This window comes from Plecotus auritus (genome assembly GCF_963455305.1).
Source record: "Plecotus auritus genome assembly, chromosome: 2".
Lineage (NCBI taxonomy): Eukaryota > Metazoa > Chordata > Mammalia > Chiroptera > Vespertilionidae > Plecotus > Plecotus auritus.
Window position 1 is genome coordinate 229880568 of NC_137771.1, and position 25970 is coordinate 229906537.

The 25970-nt window shown below is 60.2% G+C and overlaps 1 protein-coding gene across 1 annotated transcript in view; it reads left to right on the forward strand.

The window, feature by feature from the left end:
• Positions 1–22387, forward strand: part of GRIK1 (glutamate ionotropic receptor kainate type subunit 1) — a 149091-nt gene extending 126704 nt beyond the window's left edge. Inside the window, 5 exon segments of the mRNA XM_080652503.1 lie at positions 1200–1315; positions 5773–5990; positions 15326–15551; positions 16822–17072; positions 21996–22387. Of these exon segments, the coding sequence (XP_080508629.1) occupies positions 1200–1315; positions 5773–5990; positions 15326–15551; positions 16822–17072; positions 21996–22238 (1054 nt within the window). The 3' untranslated portion in view covers positions 22239–22387.
• The last annotated feature ends 3583 nt before the right edge of the window (positions 22388–25970 follow it).

Below are 25970 nucleotides of genomic sequence, written 5' to 3' on the forward strand. Positions count from 1 at the left end.
AATAGAAACAGTTACAATAGAAACAGTTACATTAGAAACAGTTACATTAACAATAGTTACAATAGAAACAGTTACATTAGAAACAGTTACATTAGAAACAGTTACAATAGAAACAGTTACAATAGAAACAGTTACATTAGAAACAGTTACAATAGAAACAGTTACATTAGAAACAGTTACATTAGCAATAGTTACAATAGAAACAGTTACATTAGAAACAGTTACATTAGCAACAGTTACAATAGAAACAGTTACATTAGAAACAGTTACAATAGAAACAGTTACATTAGAAACAGTTACATTAGCAATAGTTACAATAGAAACAGTTACATTAGAAACAGTTACATTAGAAACAGTTACAATAGAAACAGTTACAATAGAAACAGTTACATTAAAAACAGTTACATTAGAAACAGCAGAGGAGGCGGTTCTGAGCCCCACGCACCGTGGGGCTGGGACTAAGGACCCCTCCGAGGTGGGGGGTGGGCACAGAAAGTTTAAACGTTGTCTCTCCGGTTAAGGGTGTGACCGTTTCCATGACTACCCACAAATACGTAATACAGTCCAGACCCAGGCCTGCCTTTTGTTGGCCACTTGAGTTCCACTTCGCAGCCCCTCTAGTGCACCCTAAGCTCGCTAGACCACGTGGGTCCCTTTTAAGCTTCTGTCCACAGACGCCCACGAAGGCAGGTCCCTGATCCTCATGTCTCCCCCACACACGGCGCCTTCACATCGTAGTTGGTGCAACCAGGCGTGTGGTAGGCTTTGCTACTCGGTGGGGTAAATTCTTGGGATGAGTGAACCTTTCTTTAAATAAAAAAAAATTTTAATATTTTTATTGATTTAAGAAAGGAAGGGAGAGGGAGAGGGAGAGGGAGAGAAACATCCATGATGAGAGAGAATCATGGATCGACTGCCTCCTGCAGGCCCCACACGGGTGATCCAGGCTGCAACCCGGGCCTGTGCCCTGACCGGGAATCGAACCGTGACCTCCTGGCTCATCGGTCGGCTCAGCCACTGAGCCCGTTTGGTAAGCAGGTGTCTGAAGGCCCCTCTGCAGTTGGCCCCGAAGCTGTGCGTCTGTGATGTGGCTGCTGTCAGGGGTGACGCTGTCGTTGTTAATTCATTAACTATTGGGAGGTGAGCTTGCTTCGCCGACGCCGAAGCTGACGCTGACGCTGTCTCTGTTAACTGCGCAGGTTCACGCCCTACGAGTGGCACAGCCCCCACCCGTGCAGCCCCGACTCGGGCGTGGTGAACAGTTTCACTCTGCTGAACAGTGTCTGGTTCGGAGTCGGAGCCCTCATGCAGCAAGGTACTCGCTGGCCACCCCACGCACCACAGCCTGCGGGCGTCCACGCTGGTAACCCCGAGACGCCGCCCCACGCACCAGTCTGTGGGCGTCATGTTGGTAACCCCGAGACGCCGCCCCATGCACCCACAATCTGCGGGCGTCCACGCTGGTAACCCCGAGACGCCTCTCACGCACCCACAATCTGCGGGCGTCCACGCTGGTAACCCCGAGACGTCTCTCACGCACCCACAATCTGCGGGCGTCCACACTGATAACCCCGAGACGCCTCTCACACACCACAATCTGTGGGCGTCCACGCTGGTAACCCCGAGACGCCTCTCACGCACCCACAATCTGCGGGCGTCCACACTGGTAACCCCGAGACGCCTCTCACGCACCCACAATCTGCGGGCGTCCACACTGGTAACCCCGAGACGCCTCTCACGCACCCACAATCTGCGGGCGTCCACGCTGGTAACCCCGAGACGCCTCTCACGCACCCACAATCTGCGGGCGTCCACACTGTAACCCCGAGACGTCTCTCACACACCCACAATCTGTGGGCGTCCACGCTGGTAACCCCGAGACGTCTCTCACACACCCACAATCTGTGGGCGTCCACACTGATAACCCCGAGACACCTCTCACACACCACAATCTGCGGGCATCCACACTGATAACCCCGAGACACCTCTCACGCACCCACAATCTGCGGGCGTCCACGCTGGTAACCCCGAGACACCTCTCACGCACCCACAATCTGCGGGCGTCCACGCTGGTAACCCCGAGACGCCTCTCACGCACCCACAATCTGCGGGCGTCCACGCTGGTAACCCCGAGACGCCTCTCACGCACCCACAATCTGCGGGCGTCCACGCTGGTAACCCCGAGACACCTCTCACACACCACAGTCTGTGGGCGTCCACGCTGGTAACCCCGAGACGCCTCTCACGCACCCACAATCTGCGGGCGTCCACGCTGGTAACCCCGAGACGCCTCTCACGCACCACAGTCTGTGGGCGTCCACACTGGTAACCCCGAGACGCCTCTCACACACCACAATCTGTGGGCGTCCACGCTGGTAACCCCGAGACGCCTCTCACGCACCCACAGTCTGCGGGCGTCCACGCTGGTAACCCCGAGAGCAGGGGCCAGGCGGGCAGTGCCTGGGACAGGGCCCTAGATCAGGACGAGGAACAGCAGAGCCGAGATGTGGCTCACGGGGCCTCTGCTGTGTCTGAAGAAAGACTCCCCCCAGGCGGCCAGGACAGACCTTCCCAACGGGGAGGGAATGAAGAGCCTGCGAAATGGTTTACAAATGAGCACAGAGGGGGGCCCGGTCTTTTCCTTTTCATCCGTAACCGCCCGCCGGAGCTTTGAGAGGGACCTGGAGCCTTTGACAAATACGATGACTTACGTTCTTCCTAAAACCACCACCTAACGGCCATCGGACAAGCCCCGCGGACTCATCTTAGGTCCCGGTGACACCCTACCAGCTCCCTCACCCGGTGACCACAGCAGCGGTCACTGAGCAGCGGTCACTGAGCGGGGTGGGGACCTCCAGCGCCAACCACAGAAATGCAGGGTGTGTCACATGTTGATGGGAGGGCGGGGGGAAGAGGGAGGGAGTGGCTTCCAGGGGTCCTCACACTTTTTAAACAGGGGGCCAGTTCCCTGTCCCTCAGACTGTGGGAGGGCCGGACTATAGTTTAAAAAAAAACTATGAACCAATTCCTATGCGCACTGCGGGCCCGGGACGCGTCGGCTGCTAAGCAGGACAGGCAGCGGCCCCCGGCGGGCCGGGTCCATGTCCTCGGCGGGCCGCCTGTGGCCCGCGGGCCGTCGTTGGAGGACCCCTGGCTTAAACTCTGGAGGAGGCCGGCTCCTTTGTGGTTGTGGGACGCACGTACCCTGCATTTCTGTGGTCGGAGTTGGATGTCCCCCACGCTCTAGGGAAGGAGGGGCCCTCCCCTGGCAAGGAGCTGGGGCATCGGATGGAAGATACAGACGGGCTCTCAGCCGCACACGCCACCGTGACCGTGACCGCCTCTGCCCTGTAAGGGCCCCCGACACTCCCTCCTGCTCCCCGGGGAGCGCGCCATCACCCGCAGAAAACGGGGTGCAGTGTCTGCTTTTCACCGCGACCCCGGGTGCATGACCATCAGCCCCCCCCGCCCCCCGACTCCGCTTGTTCTCCGAGAAGCTGCAAGTGTCAGGGACACGCGGCCGCGGGGGGAGGACACGCCGCTCAGGCAGGGCCTCTGTCCCCTCGGCCTGCTGACCCGCCGTGTGCGTGTCGCGAAGCGCAGCGCCTCTCTCCAGCCGCCGGCTGCCAGACGGAGGCCACGCAGGGATTGTAGGCAAGCCGGTCAGCCAGACCCACCCAGGAGTCGGGTGCTGGGGTGAGCCCTGCAGGGAGAGGGAGAGAGAAACATCGATGATGAGAGAGAACCATGGATCGGCTGCCCCCTGCACGCCCCCCAGGGGGATGGAGCCCGCAACCCGGGCCTGTGCCCTGACCGGAATCGAACCCTGACCTCCTGGGTCACAGGTCGATGCTCAGCCCCTGAGCCAGAGAATTTCCATAGATGTGTGTCCTCTTTGTAAGTGACCTCAGCCCGCCCGCCCTGCCTTTTAGAGAGCAAGGCATCCTGGGTAAGCACGTGCCGTGCCCCTGAGTTACCTCACAGACAGCGGGGAGCCCTCCGATGACCCTAAAATGTGTGTTTTCACCGGGAAGGGCCCCTCCCACCCGGGAAACAGCCAGTCTTTGCAGTGTCATTGAGAGATGGCATTTGATTCAAGGACAAAAATTACGCTTTTCCGTGAATGTATTCTTTTCAGGCAAATAAGTCTCTCCATCAGGAAAACAGCCTCAACTCGAACAGCAACGTCTGACAACAAGAGGGGTTCTCTCCGCTCAGGGGCGGCCGCCCCTTCCTTCTCTAACGCGGTTCGTGGAACCCCAGGGCTTCATTCACGCTCAGGCGATGAGCGGCCGGACATGTGGCTCTTTCCAAAGGCTCTCGAATTCTTTAACCTGAAATAGAAACATGCTGACATTTCGGAGCGTGCCCAGCCGTAGAGACCTAGAACCCGTTATCTCACGCAAACAGACGTCCGTCAGACCAGGAAGAGGCCAGGTCTGGGCTGACTTCTCAACCAAGACAAGCAAACAGCTCAGAACAAAGCAACTACAGGAGCCCTGTGGGGTGTCGGGCAGATGACCCCGAGGGAGCCTTGTGGGGTGTCGGGCAGATGACCCCGGGGGAGCCTTGTGGGGTGTCGGGCAGATGACCCCGAGGGAGCCTTGTGGGGTGTCGGGCAGATGACCCCGGGGGAGCCCTGTGGGGTGTCGGGCAGATGACCCCGAGGGAGCCTTGTGGGGTGTCGGGCAGATGACCCCGAGGGAGCCCTGTGGGGTGTCGGGCAGATGACCCCGAGGGAGCCCTGTGGGGTGTCGGGCAGATGACCCCGAGGGAGCCTTGTGGGGCGTCGGGCAGATGACCCCGAGGGAGCCCTGTGGGGTGTCGGGCAGATGACCCCGAGGGAGCCTTGTGGGGTGTCGGGCAGATGACCCCGGGGGAGCCCTGTGGGGTGTCGGGCAGATGACCCCGGGGAGCCCTATGGGGTGTCGGGCAGATGACCCCGGGGAGCCCTATGGGGTGTCGGGCAGATGACCCCGGGGGAGCCCTGTGGGGTGTCGGGCAGATGACCCCGGGGGAGCCCTGTGGGGTGTCGGGCAGATGACCCCGGGGAGCCTCGTGCATCACAGGCCATAAACCACACTTTCACGCAGCAGCAGGGCTTTGTGATAAACGATCCCTTAAATTCACGCCATTTTCTTTTTTTAAAAGTGCAGTGATTGCACCTGCTCCTGAGGGTGCGTGCTTGGTGAATTGACGGCTTTTATGCCACAGAAACGCATTCCCCCTAGACCCGCCCAGCCCCGTCTCCCCCCCCCCGCCCCCCGCCTAGACCCGCCCGGCCCCGTCTCCCCCCCCCCCCCGCCTAGACCCGCCCAGCCCCGTCTCCCACCCCCCTAGACCCGCCCAGCCCCGTCTCCCACCCCCCTAGACCCGCCCAGCCCCGTCCCCCCCCACCCCTAGACCCGCCCAGCTCCGTCTCCCCCCCCCCAGACCCACCCAGCCCCGTCCCCCCCACCCCTAGACCCGCCCAGCCCCGTCTCCCCCCCCCAGACCCACCCAGCCCCGTCTCCCCCCCCAGACCCGCCCAGCCCCGTCTCCCCCCCACACCCCTAGACCCGCCCGGCCCCATCTACCCCCCCCTAGACCCGCCCAGCCCCGTCTCCCCCCCACACCCCTAGACCCGCCCGGCCCCATCTACCCCCCCCTAGACCCGCCCAGCCCCGTCTCCCCCCCCCAGACCCACCCAGCCCCGTCTCCCCCCCCAGACCCGCCCAGCCCCGTCTCCCCCCCACCCCCCACGCCGTTTGACGCCCACTCCGCTGCCCCCAGGGTCGGAGCTCGTGCCCAAGGCGCTGTCGACCAGGATCCTGGCGGGGACCTGGTGGTGCTTCGCCCTCGTCGCCGTCTCGTCCTACACGGCCAACCTGGCCGCCCTCCTGACCGTGGAGAGGATGGAGGCCCCCATAAACTCGGCGGACGACCTGGCCAGGCAAACGAGGATCGAGTACGGGGCGGTCCGGGACGGCGCCACCGTGGCCTTCTTCAAGGTAAGAGGCGGGTCCGCGGCCCTTACCCGCCGGCGGGGAGGGAGGGGGTGGTGGCTGAGAGTCTCCCTGAGAAGTGACAGGTTGGCAATGAGATGATTTCGGAGAATAAGAACGTCAGTGACACGTGCCTCGCAGGGGACAGGAGCCATGTCCATGTCCCTTGGCCGGCAGCACCTCCGAAGCCGGCCTCCCGATGCCCCCCCGCCCCCACCCCCCCCACTCCCCGGGAGTTAGCGCGCTCACGTGTGGACCTGGGGGACACACTCAGACCTCGTCCAGGGGACACAGAGTCCGGGCAGGAAGAGACGCTGCTGCCAGTCCCTCGATCCACAGGTTCGCCTGCAGCCAGCAGCCCTGTTCACCAAGAAGGAATTTATTTGCAAAAAAGGAGCGAGGGCTGAATCCCATCTAGTTCCCCCTGGAGGGAGGTGCGCCGTCAGGAAGCGTCGGGGGTCACCACTCCGGGGCCTAAACGGGGCTATTCCAGGAGGGAACCAGGGGTCCCAGGGTCGGTCCCTCCCCCACCCCTGCGCCCCCCGCCTCCCGTGCACCCCAAATCCCTGAGTGACGCAGCCACGGCCACGGGGGCCAGGCCAACCTGACTCCACATCAACGTGGCCCCCCCTTCTCTCTGGGTCACGGAGCACACCCCTCCCCCAGCTGCTGAAGGAATGAGAAAAGCTGCATCTCACCTGCCCTCCCACCTGGCCCAGCCCCGCAGGCGCCGGCCGCTCCTGGCAAGCGGCATTTCCCCTCCCACGCGGGGGAGCAAGGTGCTTTGTTCCCAGTAAAACACACACGTACAGGCCGTCCCCCCAGAACGTACACACACCTGAACAGCTGACAGCGCAACACTGAGGATGAAATGTATTTCTCAATATATTTTCATTGATTTCAGGGAGGAAAGGAGAGGGAGAGAGAGAGATGGAAACCAATGATGAGAGAGAATCATCGATTGGCTGAATGAAATGTGTTTTAATAAAACGCTGCCTTTGTAATTATTCAAAGTGAGTGTACCAGGGGTAGGCAAACTTTTTGACTCGAGGGCCACCATGGGTTCTTGAACTGGACCGGAGGGCCGGAACAAAAGCATGGATGGAGTGTTTGTGTGAACTAATATAAATTCAAAGTAAAGGAGCGGAGGGGAGAGCAAGAGAACCGGATAGAACAGCCGGATCCGGCCCGCGGGCCGTCGTTTGCCCACGGCTGGTGTATACATTCTGGGGGGACACCCGATACGTATATCCCTTTGCCAAAAGCTTGTCTCTTTGTTTTCACGTTGATGCTACATGGTTTTACGGCTTTAAAAAAACAAATAAATAAAAAGCAGGCAGGCCGCCAGGAGGGAGGAATAGAAATTACCAAAACCCATGAGCAAAGAAACCCACGGATCCCTCCATGGATCCCCTCCACGGATCCCCTCCACGGATCCCTCCACGGATCCCTCCACGGATCCCTCCACGGATCCCCTCCACGGATCCCTCCACGGATCCCCTCCACGGATCCCCTCCACGGATCCCTCCACGGATCCCCTCCACGGATCCCTCCACGGATCCCTCCACGGATCCCTCCACGGATCCCCTCCACGGATCCCCTCCACGGATCCCTCCACGGATCCCCTCCACGGATCCCCTCCACGGATCCCCTCCACGGATCCCCTCCACGGATCCCTCCACGGATCCCCTCCACGGATCCCCTCCACGGATCCCTCCACGGATCCCCTCCACGGATCCCTCCACGGATCCCCTCCACGGATCCCCTCCACGGATCCCCTCCACGGATCCCCTCCACGGATCCCCTCCACGGATCCCTCCACGGATCCCTCCACGGATCCCCTCCACGGATCCCTCCACGGATCCCTCCACGGATCCCCTCCACGGATCCCTCCACGGATCCCTCCACGGATCCCTCCACGGATCCCCTCCACGGATCCCTCCACGGATCCCTCCACGGATCCCTCCACGGATCCCCTCCACGGATCCCTCCACGGATCCCTCCACGGATCCCCTCCACGGATCCCACCACGGATCCCCTCCACGGATCCCTCCACGGATCCCCTCCACGGATCCCTCCACGGATCCCCTCCACGGATCCCCTCCACGGATCCCTCCACGGATCCCCTCCACGGATCCCTCCACGGATCCCTCCACGGATCCCTCCACGGATCCCTCCACGGATCCCCTCCACGGATCCCTCCACGGATCCCTCCACGGATCCCCTCCACGGATCCCTCCACGGATCCCTCCACGGATCCCCTCCACGGATCCCCTCCACGGATCCCTCCACGGATCCCCTCCACGGATCCCCTCCACGGATCCCTCCACGGATCCCCTCCACGGATCCCCTCCACGGATCCCCTCCACGGATCCCCTCCACGGATCCCCTCCACGGATCCCTCCACGGATCCCTCCACGGATCCCCTCCACGGATCCCTCCACGGATCCCTCCACGGGTGCCTCCACGGATCCCTCCACGGATCCCTCCACAGATCCCTCCACGGATCCCCTCCACGGATCCCTCCACGGATCCCCTCCACGGATCCCTCCACGGATCCCCTCCACGGATCCCTCCACGGATCCCTCCACGGGTGCCTCCACGGATCCCTCCACGGATCCCTCCACAGATCCCTCCACGGGCCCGCGATGCTCCTAACGAAGTTCCTCCTGGAAAAAACGGGGCCAGAAAACACGCGCTGAGGTTTCCATCAAAATCCATCGACTTTTCTCTGTAAACTTGCTGTTCTTGCAGGCGGGGTGCCCTGGGGGTTCAGAGCTGCGATGTTTTATTTTCAACATGAAACCACCTCAAAGTTCAGTTGTGCTTTTTTCAATACCGCTCCAGTGGCTCCCGCTCTCCCCCGCGTGACCTCAGGGCGGGGCCGGGCTGGGTCTGAGACGAGGGGGCCGCGCTGTCCCCTTGGGGGGTCGTTTGCCAGTGGAACAACCACCCTGACCCCCAGGGACCATGTTCACACTGGAGAGCCGGGGTGAATCATAAACTCGGTCCCACGCGCGCCCACGAGGCGGTGGAGGGTCAGCCGGGTGCCAGCCGACATCGTCCGTAAAGAAAAGCTCAAGCCGAAACCGGTGTGGCTCAGTGGATACAGCGTCGGCCTGCAGACTGAAAGGTCCCGGGTTCGATTCCGGTCAAGGGCATGTACCCTGGTTGCGGGCACATCCCCAGTGGGAGGTGTGCAGGAGGCAGCTGATCGATGTTTCTCTCTCATCGATGTTTCTAACTCTCTGTCCCTCTCCCTTCCTCTCTGTAAAAAATCAATAAAATATATTTTAAAAAAGAAAAAAGAAAGAAAAGCTCTAGGAAAGCCAGTGTCGCTCAGGAGGGTCGCTCCTTAAGCACGACCCCCAGGCGCCAGCGCGGAGACAGAGACGCAGTGCTGACACGGTGGCTGATCCACAGCTATGGGGTCAGAGGCAGACGGTCCCCCCGCCCCCGATCAGCAGGAAGGACGAGGGGGAGGGAGGCAGGGCATTCCCACCACGTTAAGGAAGTTCTCCCGATACCAAGGCCACTTCTTCCTCCGCGTCACACCATTAATTAATTACCGGACTCTTTATTTTTTTAATATGCATTTATTGATTTTTAGAGAAAAAGGGAGAGGGAGAGAGAGATAGGAACATCCATGATGAGAGAGAATCATGGATCGGCTGCCTCCTGCACGCCCCACACTGGGGATGGAGCCCACAACCCGGGCCTGTGCCCTGACCGGGAATCAAACTGTGACCTCCTGGTTCAGAGGTCGACGCTCAGCCACTGAGCCCCACGGGCCGGGCCACCACAGCACCTTAGGAAACATGAAGAGCAGTTTGTAGCTCAGGGATTGAGCATCGACCTATGAACCAGGAACTCACAGTTCAGTCCCTGGGTTGTGGCTCATTCCCCAGTGGGGGCGTGCAGGAGGCAGCCAACTAATGATTTCCTCTCATCATTGATGTTTCTCTCTCTCTCTCTCTCTCTCTCTCTCTCATCTCCCCCTCTCCCTTCCTTTCTGAAATTAATAAAAATATTTTTTTAAAGAAAAAAAGCCCTGGCTGGTGTGGCTCCGTGGACAGAGCGCCGGCCTGCGGACTGAGGGGTCCCAGGTGCGATTCCGGTCAAGGGCACGTACCTCAGTTGCAGGTGCCCAGTCCTGGTTGGGGTGCATGTGGGAGGCAGCCCATCGAGGTGTCTCTCTCACATCGATGTCTCTCTCTCTCTGTCTCTCCCTCTCCCTTCCACGCTCTCTGAAAATCAATGGGAAAGTATCCTCAGGGGACGATTTAAAAAGAGTCGTAACAGACGTGTCCTTTCTGCCTCTCGGGGTGGGGGGACTTTGGCCAGCTGTGGGGCACGGGCTCCCGACCTCTGTCACCTCCTCCCGGGAGTGCTGAGGTGCGGCCTGACCCCCCTCATAAGGCTGAGCACTGCCCCCTGGGCCGGAAGCCGTGAGCCGCACGGGTGGGGGTGCTTCCGACAGAAGCAGCTACTCCAGGGAGCACACGATGGGGGACGTTGCTCAGTGCCAGGGGCGAGGCAGCCTTCACAGCAGACCCGGGAGCTCACGGGCTCCGAGGCCCCGCTAAGGTCACCCTCGGCGTCTGAAATGGGGGCCCCCGCAGGTTACAAATGTGTGTTTTGGAGGAAATCCATGAGGTCCTTCGAGTTAACCTTTCTCAGAGCCGAGTGCATTGCCCGTAACGGGCCAATCTCCACCTCTAGTCAGAAGGAAAACGTGAAAAACGCATTGCCAAGGTGGCTAAGTGCCGCCGAGGGCATTCTTAAAGGGACACATGAATGTCCAAAGCCTTGGAGGTTCTGCCACTGGCATTGCTTCCTATCAACCCGGGACCCAGGCACCCCGGGGTGCAGTGGCCACATCCCAGACGGAAGACAGAGCCCTCCTGGCCGTGACTGTCCTGTCCTCCGACGGCCGTCCTTCCTTCCAAGTGGTTTTCATGTAGCAGGTCATGTTTTGGAAACACGACGAAATTCTTACGTGTTCCGTGAAATATACACTTAGCCGTGCGTTAGAAGAGATGGCTGTTTTTAAGGCAGCTGCTCGTCCCTGATCTACGTCATGAGCCTGGATCTCTACGTAGCTGATCTCTGTGTCTTCAGTGGATTTTTTTAAAATATGTTTTTATTGATCTCAGAGAAGAAGGGAGAGGGAGAGAGAAAGAGAGAGAAACATCAATGATGAGCCCTAACCGGTGTGGCTCAGTGGATAGAGTGTTGGCCTGTGGACTGAAGGGTCCCGGGCTCAATTCCAGTCAAGGGCATGCACCTTGGTTGCGGGCGCATCCCCAGTGGGGGGCGTGCAGGAGGCAGCTGATCGATGTTTTTCTCTCATCGATGTTTCTAACTCTCTATCCCTCTCCCTTCCTCTCTGTAAAAAATCAATAAAATATATTTTTTTTAAAAAAAGAAACATCCATGATGAGAGAGAATCATGGATCGGCTGCCTCTTGCACACTCCCACTGGGGATCGAGCCTGCAACCCGGGCCTGTGCCCCGACCGGGAATCGAACTGTGACCTCCTGGTTCATGGGTTGACGCTCAACCCCTGAGCCACGCCAGCCAGGTGTTGGTTGATTTTTAAGGTTCTCTGAAATCAGGATTTACTTCAAATGAAAGCATCGTGGAGATTCTAAAATGTAAACGTTTTTGGTATTTTACTTGTTCAGTATGGATCTATCTACCCCATTTATAAGATCACTTTCGATGACAACGATCAAATATCAATAATTTTCCCAGTGTGTATGTTGTGGGGGCGGTGAGGAGATGTGCACAAGTAAATGTCGATGAACGTGGATCGATATATACGATCTTTAGGCACATGGACATGGAATGGTGTATTCACGCTGCTGACTAACAGGACCATACAATTCCGTGTAGACGCCGCGTGACCTGGTGAAGAAACGGTGGGATGAAGGGGGCCTGTCTGGGTAACAGGGACGTGTCAGAGGGAAGTGCCTGTGAAACGGAGGCGCTCTCAGACTCCAGACCGTCCCGCTCTCCTGAGGTCACGGAGAGTTTGTGTGTCACACCTGGAACCGGCACCTGCAGACCACGGGGCCCTGTGGGACGCCGGTCGCTGCTAAGTAGAGAGACAGCGACGATGCCCACGTCCCTCTCGGTCTCCACGAGCGAGCTTGCCGCCTTCCTGAAGCCCCCACCTTCTGCCGCAAATCCCCGTCCTCTGTAAAAGCGGCCGTTGGTATGAATGAGCCCATTTCCAAAGCCATTGGCATCGTTAATTCACGTTTCTTGCTTCTAAGAAAACGGTTTTCCCTGGAGGCGGTTTCCTGACGGAGAACCACGTGCCAGCTTTGCCCAAAGACGCCGCCGGCGCCCTGGCACGGCTCCGCTGGCACTCCCGCAGCACCCGCGGGATCCCGCCTGGGCCACAGCAGGAGGCACCCCCGACCCGGCCCCCGTGTCCTGGCGACGTGGATCCATTTGCCGCATCCCCGGGCGGAGGACGCCCAGCTTCCGTGAGACACGGTGTCTGTGGGACCGTGTGCCGTCTGTCCAAAGGCCTCCTCCAGGCTCTCCAGACAGAGCCAGGTCCTCCCCCGGCACACGGAGCCCACAGCGTCCACCGCCGTCTCAGCCAGAGGCAGGAACGCAGTGAGCCGGGGGCACCCAGCACACACGTGGCCACGTGGCGTGGACTCGCAGCCGTTCCTCCGCTCCCGGCCCCGCGCCGTGTTCTCAGCCCGTCTGCCCTCCCAGCTCAGCCGCCCTGAGCCCGCCAAGGCGTCGGCTGGTGGGTGGGCCCCTGGTGGGTGCGCCCCAGTTCGCGGGTGACAGCGGAGTCAGCGTGGAGTTACCAGTGACGCCCATCAGTCTTGCATCTCGCAGAGAAGCGGAGGGAGTACTGATACGGAGGACGACAGATTTGGGGGGGGGGGAGGGGCGGGGAACACTATGGAAATTACGGAGTAAAATGTAACATGGCGTCACAGAACACCATTCAAAAGAACAGAAACCCCACATCTGAGCACTATGAGAACGGAAGCGGCATATTCTAACAAAGAAAGAGATGGTCGGTAGAGGAATGGATAGGTGTTCATATCATATATCATGTATGTGGTTTATTATTAAATCGATCCCAAATATTGAACAATAAGGGAAAAGGCAAACGCATAGAGCCCTTTGAAATAGAATGCTCGGTCTTCGCTACCTAAAATCTGATTACAATTAAAAACTGAATGTCTATGTAAGAGGCACATAAATACATGTATGACAGTTTTCTGACCTGAATTTCAGTTTGCAAAGAACGTGTGTATTCGGAGTTTTCTAGAAAAGATGAGAGTGAATCAGGTCTTTCAGAAACGGAGTGGAGAAGGCTGTGACTTGTGCCGGCCGCTCCCAGCACAGGCCCGCGGGGCAGGTGTGAGCCAGGAAGCAGTGCCGTCCATGATGCTGCTGAAGGGGCCAGCTGGGGCCAGGGGGTCGGTGAGTCCCGTCCTGGGTGAGCTCGGGGCCTCGAGGACTCGCTGTAACGCCCAAAGCTTGTCAGCTAACCCTTTCCCTGACGCCACGGTCTTTCTTCTGTTACCGGGAGACCCCGGGGGCTTGGCCACCTGTAGCTGTGTCCCATCACGGAGGCAGGGCTGCATCCTATCAGTGTTTACTGAGACGGCTAGCCCACCCAGAAGACAGGGCGCTTACAGGCATCGACCCCTGTCTTCCAGCAGGTGCGGGGCACAGGGCTGTAAGGGGAGGGGAGGTGAGGCTGGGACGGGATGTAGCTACGCACAGGCCGGGGGTCCTCGGACGTCAGCTGTTGTCCTTAGTCACCAGGTGACGAGATGATGGTGATGAGATGGTGGTGATGAGATGATGGCGATGAGATGATGGCGATGAGATGGTGGCGATGAGATGATGGTGATGAGATGGTGGTGATGAGATGGTGGTGATGAGATGGTGGTGATGAGATGATGGTGATGAGATGGTGGTGATGAGATGGTGGTGATGAGATGGTGGTGATGAGATGGTGGTGGTGAGATGGTGGTGATGAGATGGTGGTGATGAGATGGTGGTGATGAGATGGTGGTGATGAGATGGTGGTGATGAGATGGTGGTGGTGAGATGGTGGTGGTGAGATGGTGGTGATGAGACGATGGTGATGAGATGGTGGTGATGAGATGGTGGTGATGAGATGATGGCGATGAGATGATGGTGATGAGATGGTGATGATGAGATGATGGTGATGAGACGGTGGTGAGGAGACGATGGTGAGGAGATGATGATGAGGAGACGATGGTGGATGAGATGATGGTGAGGAGATGATGGTGATGAGACGGTGGTGGTGAGACAATGGTGATGAGATGATGGTGATGAGATGATGGTGATGAGATGGTGATGATGAGACGATGGTGATGAGACGGTGGTGAGGAGACGATGGTGAGGAGACGATGGTGAGGAGATGATGGTGGATGAGATGATGGTGAGGAGATGATGGTGATGAGATGATGGTGATGAGATGATGGTGATGAGATAGTGGTGATGAGATGGTGGTGATGAGATGGTGGTGATGAGATGATGGTGATGAGATGATGGTGATGAGATGGTGGTGATGAGATGATGGTGATGAGATGGTGGTGATGAGATGGTGGTGATGAGATGGTGGTGATGAGATGGTGGTGATGAGATGGTGGTGATGAGATGGTGGTGATAATGGTGATGAGATGGTGGTGATGAGGTGGTGGTGATGAGATGAGGTGGATGAGATGATGGTTTGACTCCTGCTGGGTCGGCCTGACCCTGCCTATGGGTTCTGCTTGCTGGAGTCATAGCTGAGTCACCTCTGCCATCGCTCCGCACAGGCCTTGAAAGGAAACTTAAGGAAAACGTACGCCCTATTCACATGTGACAAACATAACTCCTATTCACATGAGAAATGTAACCCCTATTCACGTATGAGAAACGTATCCCCATTCACATGTGACAAGCGTACCCCCATTCACATGACAAACGTGCCCCCATTCACATGAGAAGTGTGCCCCTCTGCACAGTGCACGTGCTCTAAGATCACAGCAGTGCGATCACCGTTAGACACGTCCAGCTGCCCTGTCTGTCAGACTGTACGTCCCCCATCACTTCCCTGAGCCCCACAGAAGCACCGATGGCCAAGCAGCCCCTCTGCACCTCCCGCCGGGCCTGCAGGGAGCTGGGTTCTTGCCGGTGACCCTGCTGCAGGCCCAGGGCCCTGCCCACCGTGTCCCTCCCGAGGACGAAGGGCCTCCCTGCAGTTTGACCACCGGGCTCTGCACGGCCTTGGGACCATGCGCTCAGCCCCCCCCCCCCCCCCCCGCCCGCTCTCCCTGCAGAAGTCCAAGGTCTCCACCTACGAGAAGATGTGGGCCTTCATGGGCAGCAGGCAGCACACGGCCCTGGTGCGGAGCAGCGAGGAGGGCATCCGGCGCGTGCTCACCGCCGACTACGCGCTGCTCATGGAGTCCTCCAGCATCGAGTACGTGACCCGGAGGAACTGCAGTCTCACGCAGATCGGGGGCCTCCTCGACTCCAAGGGCTACGGCGTGGGGACCCCGATGGGTAAGAGGCCGCGTCAGCTGAGGCTGAGGAGGGCGCGGGCATGTGAGGCGTGGCTAGGGGCGTGGCAGGGGCGTGGCTGGGGCATGGTGGGGGCGTGGCGGGGCGTGGCGGGCCATGGTGGGGGCGGGGCGGGGCGAGGGCGTGGCTGGGGCATGGCGGGGGCGGGGCTGGCATTTCACCTTCCAGAGCCATTTTTTCACCAAAAAATCCATCCTCTCAGCGGAGAAACCAGAGTCTAACTCCAAAGCACTCCGCTCTCCTTTGCAGCTGGGTTTGAGGGCAGCAATGGCTCTAGGGAGTCTGGGTAGAAAGGAAAACAGCAGCAGCCCTGGCTGGTGTGGCTCAGTGGGTAGAGCGTCCGTCTGCAGACGGAAGGGTCCCAGGTTCCATTCCGATCAGGGCACAGGCCCGGGTTGTGGGCTCCATCCCCAGTGGGGGAGCGTGCAGGAGGCAGCCGATCAGTGATTCTCTCTCATCATAGATGTCTCTCCCTCTCCCTTCCTCTGAGAGCAATAAAAACGTTTTACAATATAATAAAATTTTTAAAAAATAAATAAAACGGACAGTGTGGACGGGTCACCTCAGGCTCGAGTACCCGTGCCCTTGGCCAGTCTGTGAGCGGAGGCTCCTATCAGCCAGCGTCGGTCCCTCTGAGACCCCCTCACTCCCTCCCCCATGTTCCCCCAGGCTCCCCACTCCGGGACAGGGTCCCTCACTCCTTCCCCCCCCATGTTCCCCCAGACCCCCCGCTCCGGGACAGGGTCCCTCACTCCTCTTCCCCGTGTTCCCCCAGGCCCCCCGCTCCGGGACAGGGTCCCTCACTCCTTCCCCCCCCATCTTCCCCCAGGCCCCCCGCTCCAGGACAGGGTCCCTCACTCCTCTTCCCCGTGTTCCCCCAGGCCCCCCGCTCCGGGACAGGGTCCCTCACTCCTCTCCCTCCTGTGGTCCTCCAGGCCCCCCGCTCCGGGACAGGGTCCCTCACTCCCTCCCCCCCATGTTCCCCCAGGCCCCCCGCTCCGGGACAGGGTCCCTCACTCCCTCCCCCCCATGTTCCCCCAGGCCCCCCGCTCCGGGACAGGGTCCCTCACTCCCTCCCCCCCATGTTCCCCCAGGCCCCCCGCTCCGGGACAGGGTCCCTCACTCCTTCCCCCCCCATGTTCCCCCAGGCTCCCCACTCCGGGACAGGGTCCCTCACTCCCTCCCCCCCATGTTCCCCCAGGCTCCCCACTCCGGGACAGGGTCCCTCACTCCCTCCCCCATGTTCCCCCAGGCTCCCCACTCCGGGACAGGGTCACCATGGCCATCCTGCAGCTGGAGGAGGAGGGGACGCTGCACACCATGAGGGAGAAGTGGTGGCGAGGCAGCGGCTGCGCTGAGGAGGCCGTCAAGGAGGCCAGCGCCCTGGGCGTGGACAGCATCGGCGGCGTCTTCGTGGTGCTGGCGGCCGGCCTGGTGCTGGCGGTGTTCGTGGCCGTGGGCGAGTTCCTGTACACGTCCCGCAGGGGCCGCGGCGTCCGGCAGGTGAGCCCTGCCCCGGGCCTGGGCGCGTGCGTCTGCGTTAACGTCGCGTCTGGGGCCTGGGGCGCTTGCCCCTTTGGTAACGGCCCGTGGGCTTCGGTGCCCGGAGAGCCATGGCTGAGTTCGAGTCCCAGGCCGGGGCTGGCCTTCCGCTGTCGCGGACGAGGGGACGAGGGCGGCCGTGCGGGTGGCATCCAGGGAGCGCTTCTCCGGGCGACAGAGCGGGGACCCGCTCCTCGATGAGCGAGGACGGAATGAACCGAACGTGGCGAAGGTGTAGGCAGGGCTGGGAGAGAAATGGCACCTCCCTGGTGTGTCCACGCGGAGCCCACGCGTCCACGCAAGGCGATTTACGTGAAGATACGGACACCGCGTCTCCACCCTGAGCGTGGCCCCCCATCGAGGGCCGATCAGAAGGAGAGAGCGCCTTTTCTCGTTCTGGCCGGGAGCACGGTACACAGCCCAGAGGGACAATAACGTGTCTTAGACACCGTTTTCCAGGCGGCCGTGAGGACGGTGGTGGATGTCGGCCATCAGCCATGGGGTCCTGTCAGTTTTGTGTTTGTTTGTTTTTTTAAATATATTTTATTGATATTTCACAGGGAGGAAGGGAGAGGGACAGAGAGCTAGAAACATCGATGAGAGAGAAACATCGATCAGCTGCCTCCTGCACACCTCCTACTGGGGATGTGCCCGCAACCAAGGTACATGCCCTTGACCGGAATCGAACCCGGGACCTTTCAGTCCGCAGGCCGACGCTCTATCCACTGAGCCACACCGGTTTCGGCTCAGTTTTGTTTTGATGGAAATCACGCTGGAGCTTCCACGCCTCCGGATAAGACGGCTGCGGTTCGGGTGACTCCCTCACACACAGCACAAACAAGCTCAGGGCCGCGCAGGGGCGGGGCCGCCACGGAACTTCACGATACGGTTGGGATGCGGAGAAGCTGGCTTGACGCTCAGCTGCCCCGCCTTCGAACCCTTCATCATCCTGAACGGGGCCCCAGCCCCCCGACTTGGCCCCGGCTCTGCACACGTGGAGGCCAGTTTCTGCCGGATCGCGCTCTAGTCTCACTTCCCTTTCGCGGAAGCTCCCGGAGCCGGGTGGTTGGGGATGACGGGGCCTCGTCGGGAAAACGTGCCCCAAATCTCAAGGCGGCTGCGGGAGCACTGAGCCCCTCCCCTGGGCCTCGGCAGGGAACCTCTGTCAGTAAAAGGGGGACCCGCTTTGCTTTAACCGTCACTCACTCGTGAGGTGTCCTGTTTTGTGGGAGCCGCTGCCGCGTGCGATGTGTGGCTCGCACGTCCCCACTTCGCTAGATGTGACCTCACTGGCTGCATGTGCTCCGCGCCGGGGACCACTCCGTCCAGGGAGATAGAAGGTGGCAGATGAGCGCCAAGCGAGAGGATGCGGACACAGCCACCGTTCACACTGTGTAACCAGGGGTCCTCAAACTGCGGCCCGCGGGCCACAGGCAGCCCGCCGAGGACACTGATCCGGCCCGCCGGGTGCCGCTGCCTGTCCTGCTCAGCAGCCGACGCGTCCCGGGCCCACAGTGCGCATAGGAATTGGTTCATCGTTTTTTTTTAAACTATAGTCCGGCCCTCCCACGGCCTGAGGGACAGGGAACTGGCCCCCTGTTTAAAAAGTTTGAGGACCCCTGGCACTGTAATCGGTGAAAAAAGAAAGGTGATCTGAGGAATTCCTCTCCTAATCGGGGTCCCGATGCTCTGTGTCCGCGAAGCGTAAGGGACCGTAACTCCCCGTCCCCGTCCCCGGGAGAGCAAAGCTCATGGGCTCTGCTCAGCGCCTGGAGACCGAGGGCGCGGCTCGTGCACATGGCCTGGGGGGGCAGGGGCCCCACGGGCGCGTGTTTGCAGGAACCCGCTCTCCCACCCGCCTCTCTCCGTGTGTCTTCACGCCTGAAAACGAAGCATCTGTTTCCTGGTGAGAAAGCAGGCTCAGACGTTCAACTGTGCAAAGCGTGACAACAGCACGCTGGTTCTGTGGGGCGTCCATCCCTCGCCCCCTCCCTCCTTCCTCCTTCCTCTCCCTGACGCCCCGCGATTCCCACCATCCACGCCCCAGGAAGCCCCGTCTCTCCATTCTGACTCGGTAACCACGGTCCTCTTTCATTCCAACCCGCGTCGCTCTGTCGGATGGATGATCTACCAGGGGTCCTCAGACTTTTTAAACAGGGGGCCAGTTCCCTGTCCCTCAGACGGTTGGAGGGCCGGACTATAGTTTAAAAAAAAAAACTATGAACAAATTCCTATGTGCACTGCGGGCCCGGGACGCGTCGGCTGCTGAGCAGGACAGGCAGCGGCCCCCTGCGGGCCGGATCCATGTCCTCGGCGGGCCGCATGTGGCCCGCGGGCCGTCGTTTGAGGACGCCTGAATTCTACAGAGACTCACAGGCAGCTGAGATTTTAAGGGTTCAGAACTGTGACCCTGAGGACGAGACGGAGCCTCTGGGGTCACAGGGCAGCTGGCTGGTCGCCCTTCCCCGGGACGGCAGGGCTCGGTCAGCCGCGGCCCCGGGGACACCCGCTCACATCAGCCGTCCCAGGGACCGTGGTGGGCTGAGCCTAACCGCTCCCTGCAGGTCGGAAAGGCCGTGTGCCCAGCCCTGGCCGGTGCGGCTCAGTGGGTAGAGCGTCGGCCTGCGGACCGAAGGGTCCGGGTTCGATCCCGGTCAAGGGCACACACCTCGGTCGCAGGCTCCTCCCCGGCCCAGGCCCTGGTCAGGGCTCGTGCAGGAGGCAGCCCATCCATGTGTTTCTCTCACTTTGATGTTTCTCTGTCTTTCCCGCTCTCTCCAGCTCTCTCTAAAACTCAATGGGAACATATCCTGGGTGAGGATTAAAAAAATAATAAAATTTTAAAAAAGGCGTGTGCCCCGCGTCCCTCAGAAATGGTGACCCCCCACCAAGCTGTCTGTTACTTCTTGCGATCTTCCCCATGCACGGCCCCGAGCTCAGGGGAATGCCCAGCCCCCAGCCCCTCGGCCCCCCGGCCCCCCAGCCCCCCGGCCCCCAGCCCCCCAGCCCCCAGCCCCCGAGCCCTCCAGCCCCTCGGCCCTCCAGCCCCCCAGCCTCCCGGCCCCCCGGCCCCCCGGCCCCCCAGCCCTGCAGAGCCCCGGCCCCAGCCTCCCGGCCTCCCAGCCCCCCAGCCCCCCGGCTTCCCGGCCCCCCGGCCCTGCAGCCCTGCAGCGCCCCGGCCCCAGCCTCCTGGCCCCCGGCCCCCCAGCCCTGCAGCGCCCCGGCCCCAGCCTCTCGGCCCCCCAGCAACCCGGCCCCCAGGCCCCCTGGTCCCCCAGCCCCCCAGACCCCCGGCCCTCTGACCCCTGGCCCTCCGGCCCCCCGGCCCCCCCAGCCCCCCAGCCGCCTCTCCTGCACTGACGGACATCCTTTGGGAGATGCTGTGTGCTCCCTCCCGCTCCCAGGACAGAGCTGCTGGTGGGTGGGGGAGGGGGGATCTCTTCCGAGCATCTCGCCTCTCTGGCCCTGGCCGTGTGCACTCGCTCCCCGGGAGAGGACGGGGCAGGAAGCAGAGGCAGGCCTTGCCAGTGTGACTCTTGTGGAACCGAATGGGTGCAGCTTCACGAAGACACGCGTCGCACGCGGACATGCAGGGAGCACACGGGCCGCGTGGCCCTTTGCACACAGAACCCCGAGCCTCCTCTCAGGCCTCGCGTCCCGGAGCCCTTGTTGGGGTGCAGGCTGCCACTGACTTCCGGCCAGATCCACACGGTGCGTCTGCGGGACAGGAGCAAGGCTTTGACCTTTCCAGAGGAATGTCAGCGAAGACAGCCCGGCCGGCGTGGCTCCGGGGTCGAGCGTCAACCTAGGAACCGGGAGGTCAGGGTTCGATTCCCCGTCAGGACACAGGCCCGGGCTGTGGGCCCGATCCCCAGGGTGGGGCGTGCAGGAGGAGCCGGTCCATGATTCTCTCTCATCACGGATGTTTCTCTCTCTCTCCCTTCCTCTCTGACATCAATAAAAATATTCTTAAAACGAAGAGTAATGTCCACAAAACAATCCTACCTTAATGAGACCCCTCCAGGCAGGAATGTGTCGGAGACCTCCCGGCCGGCAGAGAGGACCGGGGTCCTGTCCGTCTGTCCTCTGCCCGCCGAGCACGCGAACGGCGTGGTGAAACCCACGGACACGTGCCCTCTGCGTCCACGTGCGTCTGCGATCACCGCTGCCCCCGTGTCGCGCGCTCACACGTTCGCTTTCCTCCCACCCCCCACCCTTCGCGGCTGCTGGCCGGTCTCCGTGGTTTTCCGCAGAAAATACACAGCTGTAAATGGTGTTTTCTTCTTTTTCTGGACCAGAAAGGAAAGTCCTCAAAGACCAGATTGTAGCCGAAACCGGTTTGGCTCAGTGGATAGAGCATCGGCCTGCGGACTGAAGGGTCCCGGGTTCGATTCCGGTCAAGGGCATGTACCTTGGTTGCGGGCACATCCCCAGTGGGAGGTGTGCAGGAGGCAGCTGATCGATGTTTCTCTCTCATCGATGTTTCTAGCTCTCTGTCCCTCTCCCTTCCTCTCTGTAAAAAATCAATAAAATATATTTAAAAAAAAAAAAAAACACCAGATTGCATTTTAGGAACAGAGTTTCATGGGAGAAAAAGCACAGCCGGGGTGCCCGCTCTCCCGGCGTCCCCCGAGGTCCAGGCGCCTGGCCCTCCGCACCCTGGTCACCGCCGTGGGCAGCGGCGTCGCCGTCCTCCCGTCTCGGCCAGGGCACGCTGTCCGCTGCGAGCCGCCGGGTGGTGTGTCCCTGCATTTGCGAATGAAACCCCGACGTTCGCCCGCTCCCTTGCTGCCTCGGTTTCCCCACGTGGGAGAGGCGGGCGGGCGGCCGGGGCTGGCAGAGGGACGGGAGCCGGGTTAACTGACCTCTGTCCTCTGTCCTCAGTGCCTCTCCTTCGACGCCCTCATGGAAGAACTGGGCATCCCACTGAGGAGCCAGAAAAAGCTAAAGAAAACGTCGAGAACTAAGGGGAAATCTGCCTTCCCAAGCCTCCTCGCTTGTCACCCGAGACGGACTCCGCGGAGGGAGGCGGCGGGGCCCCCCGGGACGGCGCCCACGGGCAGCTGCCGGGCGGACGGGGGCTCGCACCTCCGGTTCCTAGAGAAAGGAATTCTGACGAGCGCGTGACGGCGTCCGGCCCCCCGCACACGGCCCCCCGCACGCGAGGCGGACTGTGTACAGAGACAAGGCACGCCGCGTTGAGAAAGCTCCCGACCCAATGATCCCGGACGGGCACGTTTCTTCGGGAATGCATTGTGCTCCCGTGTCTGGCCCGTCTCTTCCCTCCCCGTGCATCGCTGTGTGTGCTTTCTCACTATTAATAAACGCGGGGCGGTGTTTTCTAGAACCAGTCTGGGCCGGTCTGTCCCCGCCTCGCTCCCGCTCGGGTCTGGCTGCCCACGGTTTTCAGCTGCAGGTTTGCTGCTGCTGCTGCTGGTGAGTCCGCTCACCTGTTCAGACAGGGTCGTTTCTGGCCGAGTTACAGACAGTGCTTTTCATTCACTCCGAACACCCACTTATTGTGGGGAAGTGAAACCGTTCATCGTTACGTCTGAAGTTTTAACTTCAGAAAGAGTCCCGATGGCGCTGGGCACGTCGTGAGGATAAGGTGACAGGACGCGAAGAAGGGACATGCGCTCAGAGTACGCGTCCGCCCTGTCTGGGTGCCACTCGGGGCTGGGGCTGCCGTGGCCTCTGCCCTCGCGCGGTTACAGCGAACGGGAAAAGAACATTCCATCACTCAAAGCCGGAGCCAGAGCGGAGGCACAGACAGAGAAGTGTCGACCCAGGAGGGAGGCCCGGAGGGCTCCCTGGAGGAGGCGTCATCAGGAGCAGCGGGGCCGTGGGTGGGGAGGTGAGGGGTCCAGGCCTGGGGAGTCGCATCGTCAAAGGCACCGACAGAGAGAGGGCGCTCGGTGGCTAACAACTCCCGAGGGGATGGGTGGGCAAGAGGCGAGAAAGAACTGAAGGGAAGAAGCCTGAGGGGAAAGTGGGGGTCACCCGGAAGGCTCTCCCACCACCAGCGAGAAGACAGCACAGCCCCCAGAGCGGGGGGGAACAGCCCGGGGGGTGACACAGCCCAGGGGGGGAGGGTAATAGCCTGGGAGGGGGGATCAGCTTGGGGGTGGGGGTGACACAGCCGAGGGGGGAACAGCCCGGGAAGAGGGAACAGCCCGGGACGGGGGAACAGCCCGGGAGGGGGGAACAGCCCGGGAGCGGGGAACAGCCTGGGAGGGGGGAACAGCCCGGGACGGGGGAACGGGGTGAGGAGCGGTTCGTTGTGCTGGACCCGCAGGGAAAGGCGGCGGACGCAGGTCGGTCCTTCACACAGTAACCCCACTGGTTTCGGGGGGGATCGTTCTGTAACGAGAAACCTTCAGTCTAGTCCAGCCGTGGGCAAACTACGGCCCGCGGGCCGGATCCGGCTGTTCTATCCGGTTCTCTTGCTCTCCCCTCCGCTCCTTTACTTTGAATTTATATGAGTTCACACAAACACTCCATCCATGCTTCTGTTCCGGCCCTCCGGTCCAGTTTAAGAACCCATGGTGGCCCTCGAGTCAAAAAGTTTGCCCACCCCTGGTAGTCCCTTCAGAGCTTAAGTACAAAGATATTTCCGGACGTGAAAAGAAGAAGATACCGCCTGCCCGGTGTCGGTGGCGGGCGCTGGGCAGGGATCACCTGTGCCCGTCGTGCACGCTCAGGTGGAGGTGAGGCGGGTTCTCTTGGCAGCAGAGCAGGCAGTGCCGTTCCTGGAAACGCACTCAGATGCGCACACCCAACGCTCACACAGAAACGGGACGAAGCCGTCTCGTTCAGAACGTATCGCTGCGCATTCCCACACACTGCTCCAGGAACGTGCGGGCGAGAACTAGCTCGACAGCTCTTTCTAAAACAGATCGTGTGTCAGCCTGGCCGACAGGTCATTCCAGGCCAACGGACCACGTTCCTCTTCACTCGGGGGTAACTGAGCTCTCATTCAGGGTGCATAATGCTTTTTATGGGTAATTTTGCTTTTTAAAAAAAAAAAAAAAAAAAAAAAGCTATTGCCCTGGCCGGTGTGGCTCAGTGGCTAGAGCGTCAGCCTGCAGACAGGTGGGTCCCGGGTTTGATTCCAGTCCAGGGCACGTACCTCAGTTGCAGGCACATCCCCAACCCGGGCCCTGGTCAGGGTACGTGCAGGAGGCAGCCAGCTAATGTGTCTCTCTCACATCGATGTTTCTCTGCCTTTCCCTCTCTCTTCCCCTCTCTCTAAAATCAACGGAGAAATATCCTTGGGTGAGGAGAGAGAGAGAGAGAGAGAGAGAGAGAGAGAGAGAGAGAGACAGAGACAGACCTAACTGTGCTCTGATGTCTTGGGGCCCGTGGGTCTGTCTGTCATTAAGGGGCTCCCAGAACCTCAGGGAGGCCGGCCGGCTGGCCTCGGCTTCCCAAACTCTGTACCCAGAGCAGCAGATTAAAACGAGACCATGCCGAGATTTAAAAGTAATTTAGTGGCATTAAGCATAATAAACCAAAGTATAGAGGTGAAAAGCACGTTTCCATGAAAAAGCTTTACAAAGACTCCGCGGGGGCCGGGACCGAGCCGGCCGCGTCTCCAGGGAACCAAGACAGCAAGCGTCAGCTCGCATCCAGGTCATTGTCATGAACATGCGCTCGCTCCGGCCTCGGCCCGACATCCCGACGACACGGGGGCCACACGGGGTCACCATGAAGCCAGGGCGAGGGCCGCTCTCCGAAGGCGGGCGACTGCATCCGGGTGGGGATCCCGGGTGGCCCCTCGCTCCCCGGAAGCAGCGCTGCGAGCAGTGTGGCTGGTGTCCCGGAGCCGGAACCAGCGGCCCCTGTTCCGATTGAGCGACTGCTTCTCACCCCCCTTCCCTACGTTTCCTGAAATTTCTGAGAGTCAGGAATAAAAAATAGCCCTGGCCGGTGTGGCTCAGAGGATGGAGCGTCGGCCTGCGAACTGAAGGGTCCCAGGTTCGATTCCGGTCAAGGGCATGGACCTTGGTTGCGGGCACATCCCCAGTGGGAGGTGTGCAGGAGGCAGCTGATCGATGTTTCTCTCTCATCGATGTTTCTAGCTCTCTATCCCTCTCCCTTCCTCTTTGTAAAATATCAATAAAATATATTTTAAAAAAAATAATAAAAAAATAAAGCAACTTTTTAAATATATACATATTTACTGATCTCAGAGAGGCAGGGAGAGGGGAGAGAGAGAGAGAAACATTCATGATGAGAGAGAATCATGGACCGGCTGCCTCCTGCACCCCCCACACTGGGGATGGAGCCCCCAACCCGGGCCTGTGCCCTGACCGGGAACCGAACCCTGACCTCCTGGTTCACAGGTCGACGCTCAGCCCCTGAGCCATGCCGGCCGGGCTAAAGCCATTTTTAAAAACCCGAGTCCTAGTGTTTTAAAAGTTTTAAAGAGGAAAACTGCTTACCTACGAGCCTAGATAGAAAAGCACCGCTCTGTGTGGCGGGAGAGATGGGGGTGGAAGACGGGGACTGGCCGAGGGCTGCTCTCCTGGGCCTGGTCTTAGGGAGTGACCTGCTCCCGGCGCAGTAACACGTGTGTCAGCTACGGAGCCCACGCGGCATCACGCCCGAGCGGCACTGCTCTCTTCCGGAAGTCAGGACGGGGGACCCCTGGTTCTCAAACTCAGCGTGTCCAGAAGGCTGTTCACGGAGCGATCTGTTCAACGTCCGAACATGGTTTCCCAGTAGAAACCATGTCCATGGAATTAACCCATTCCGGACCCCAGATGATTCGTTCTGACCGTCCTCATCTCCGGCAGGGCCCGTGACCTTTTCATCGATAAAAACTCTTCTCTCCCGAAACGTATGGAGCCACCTGGC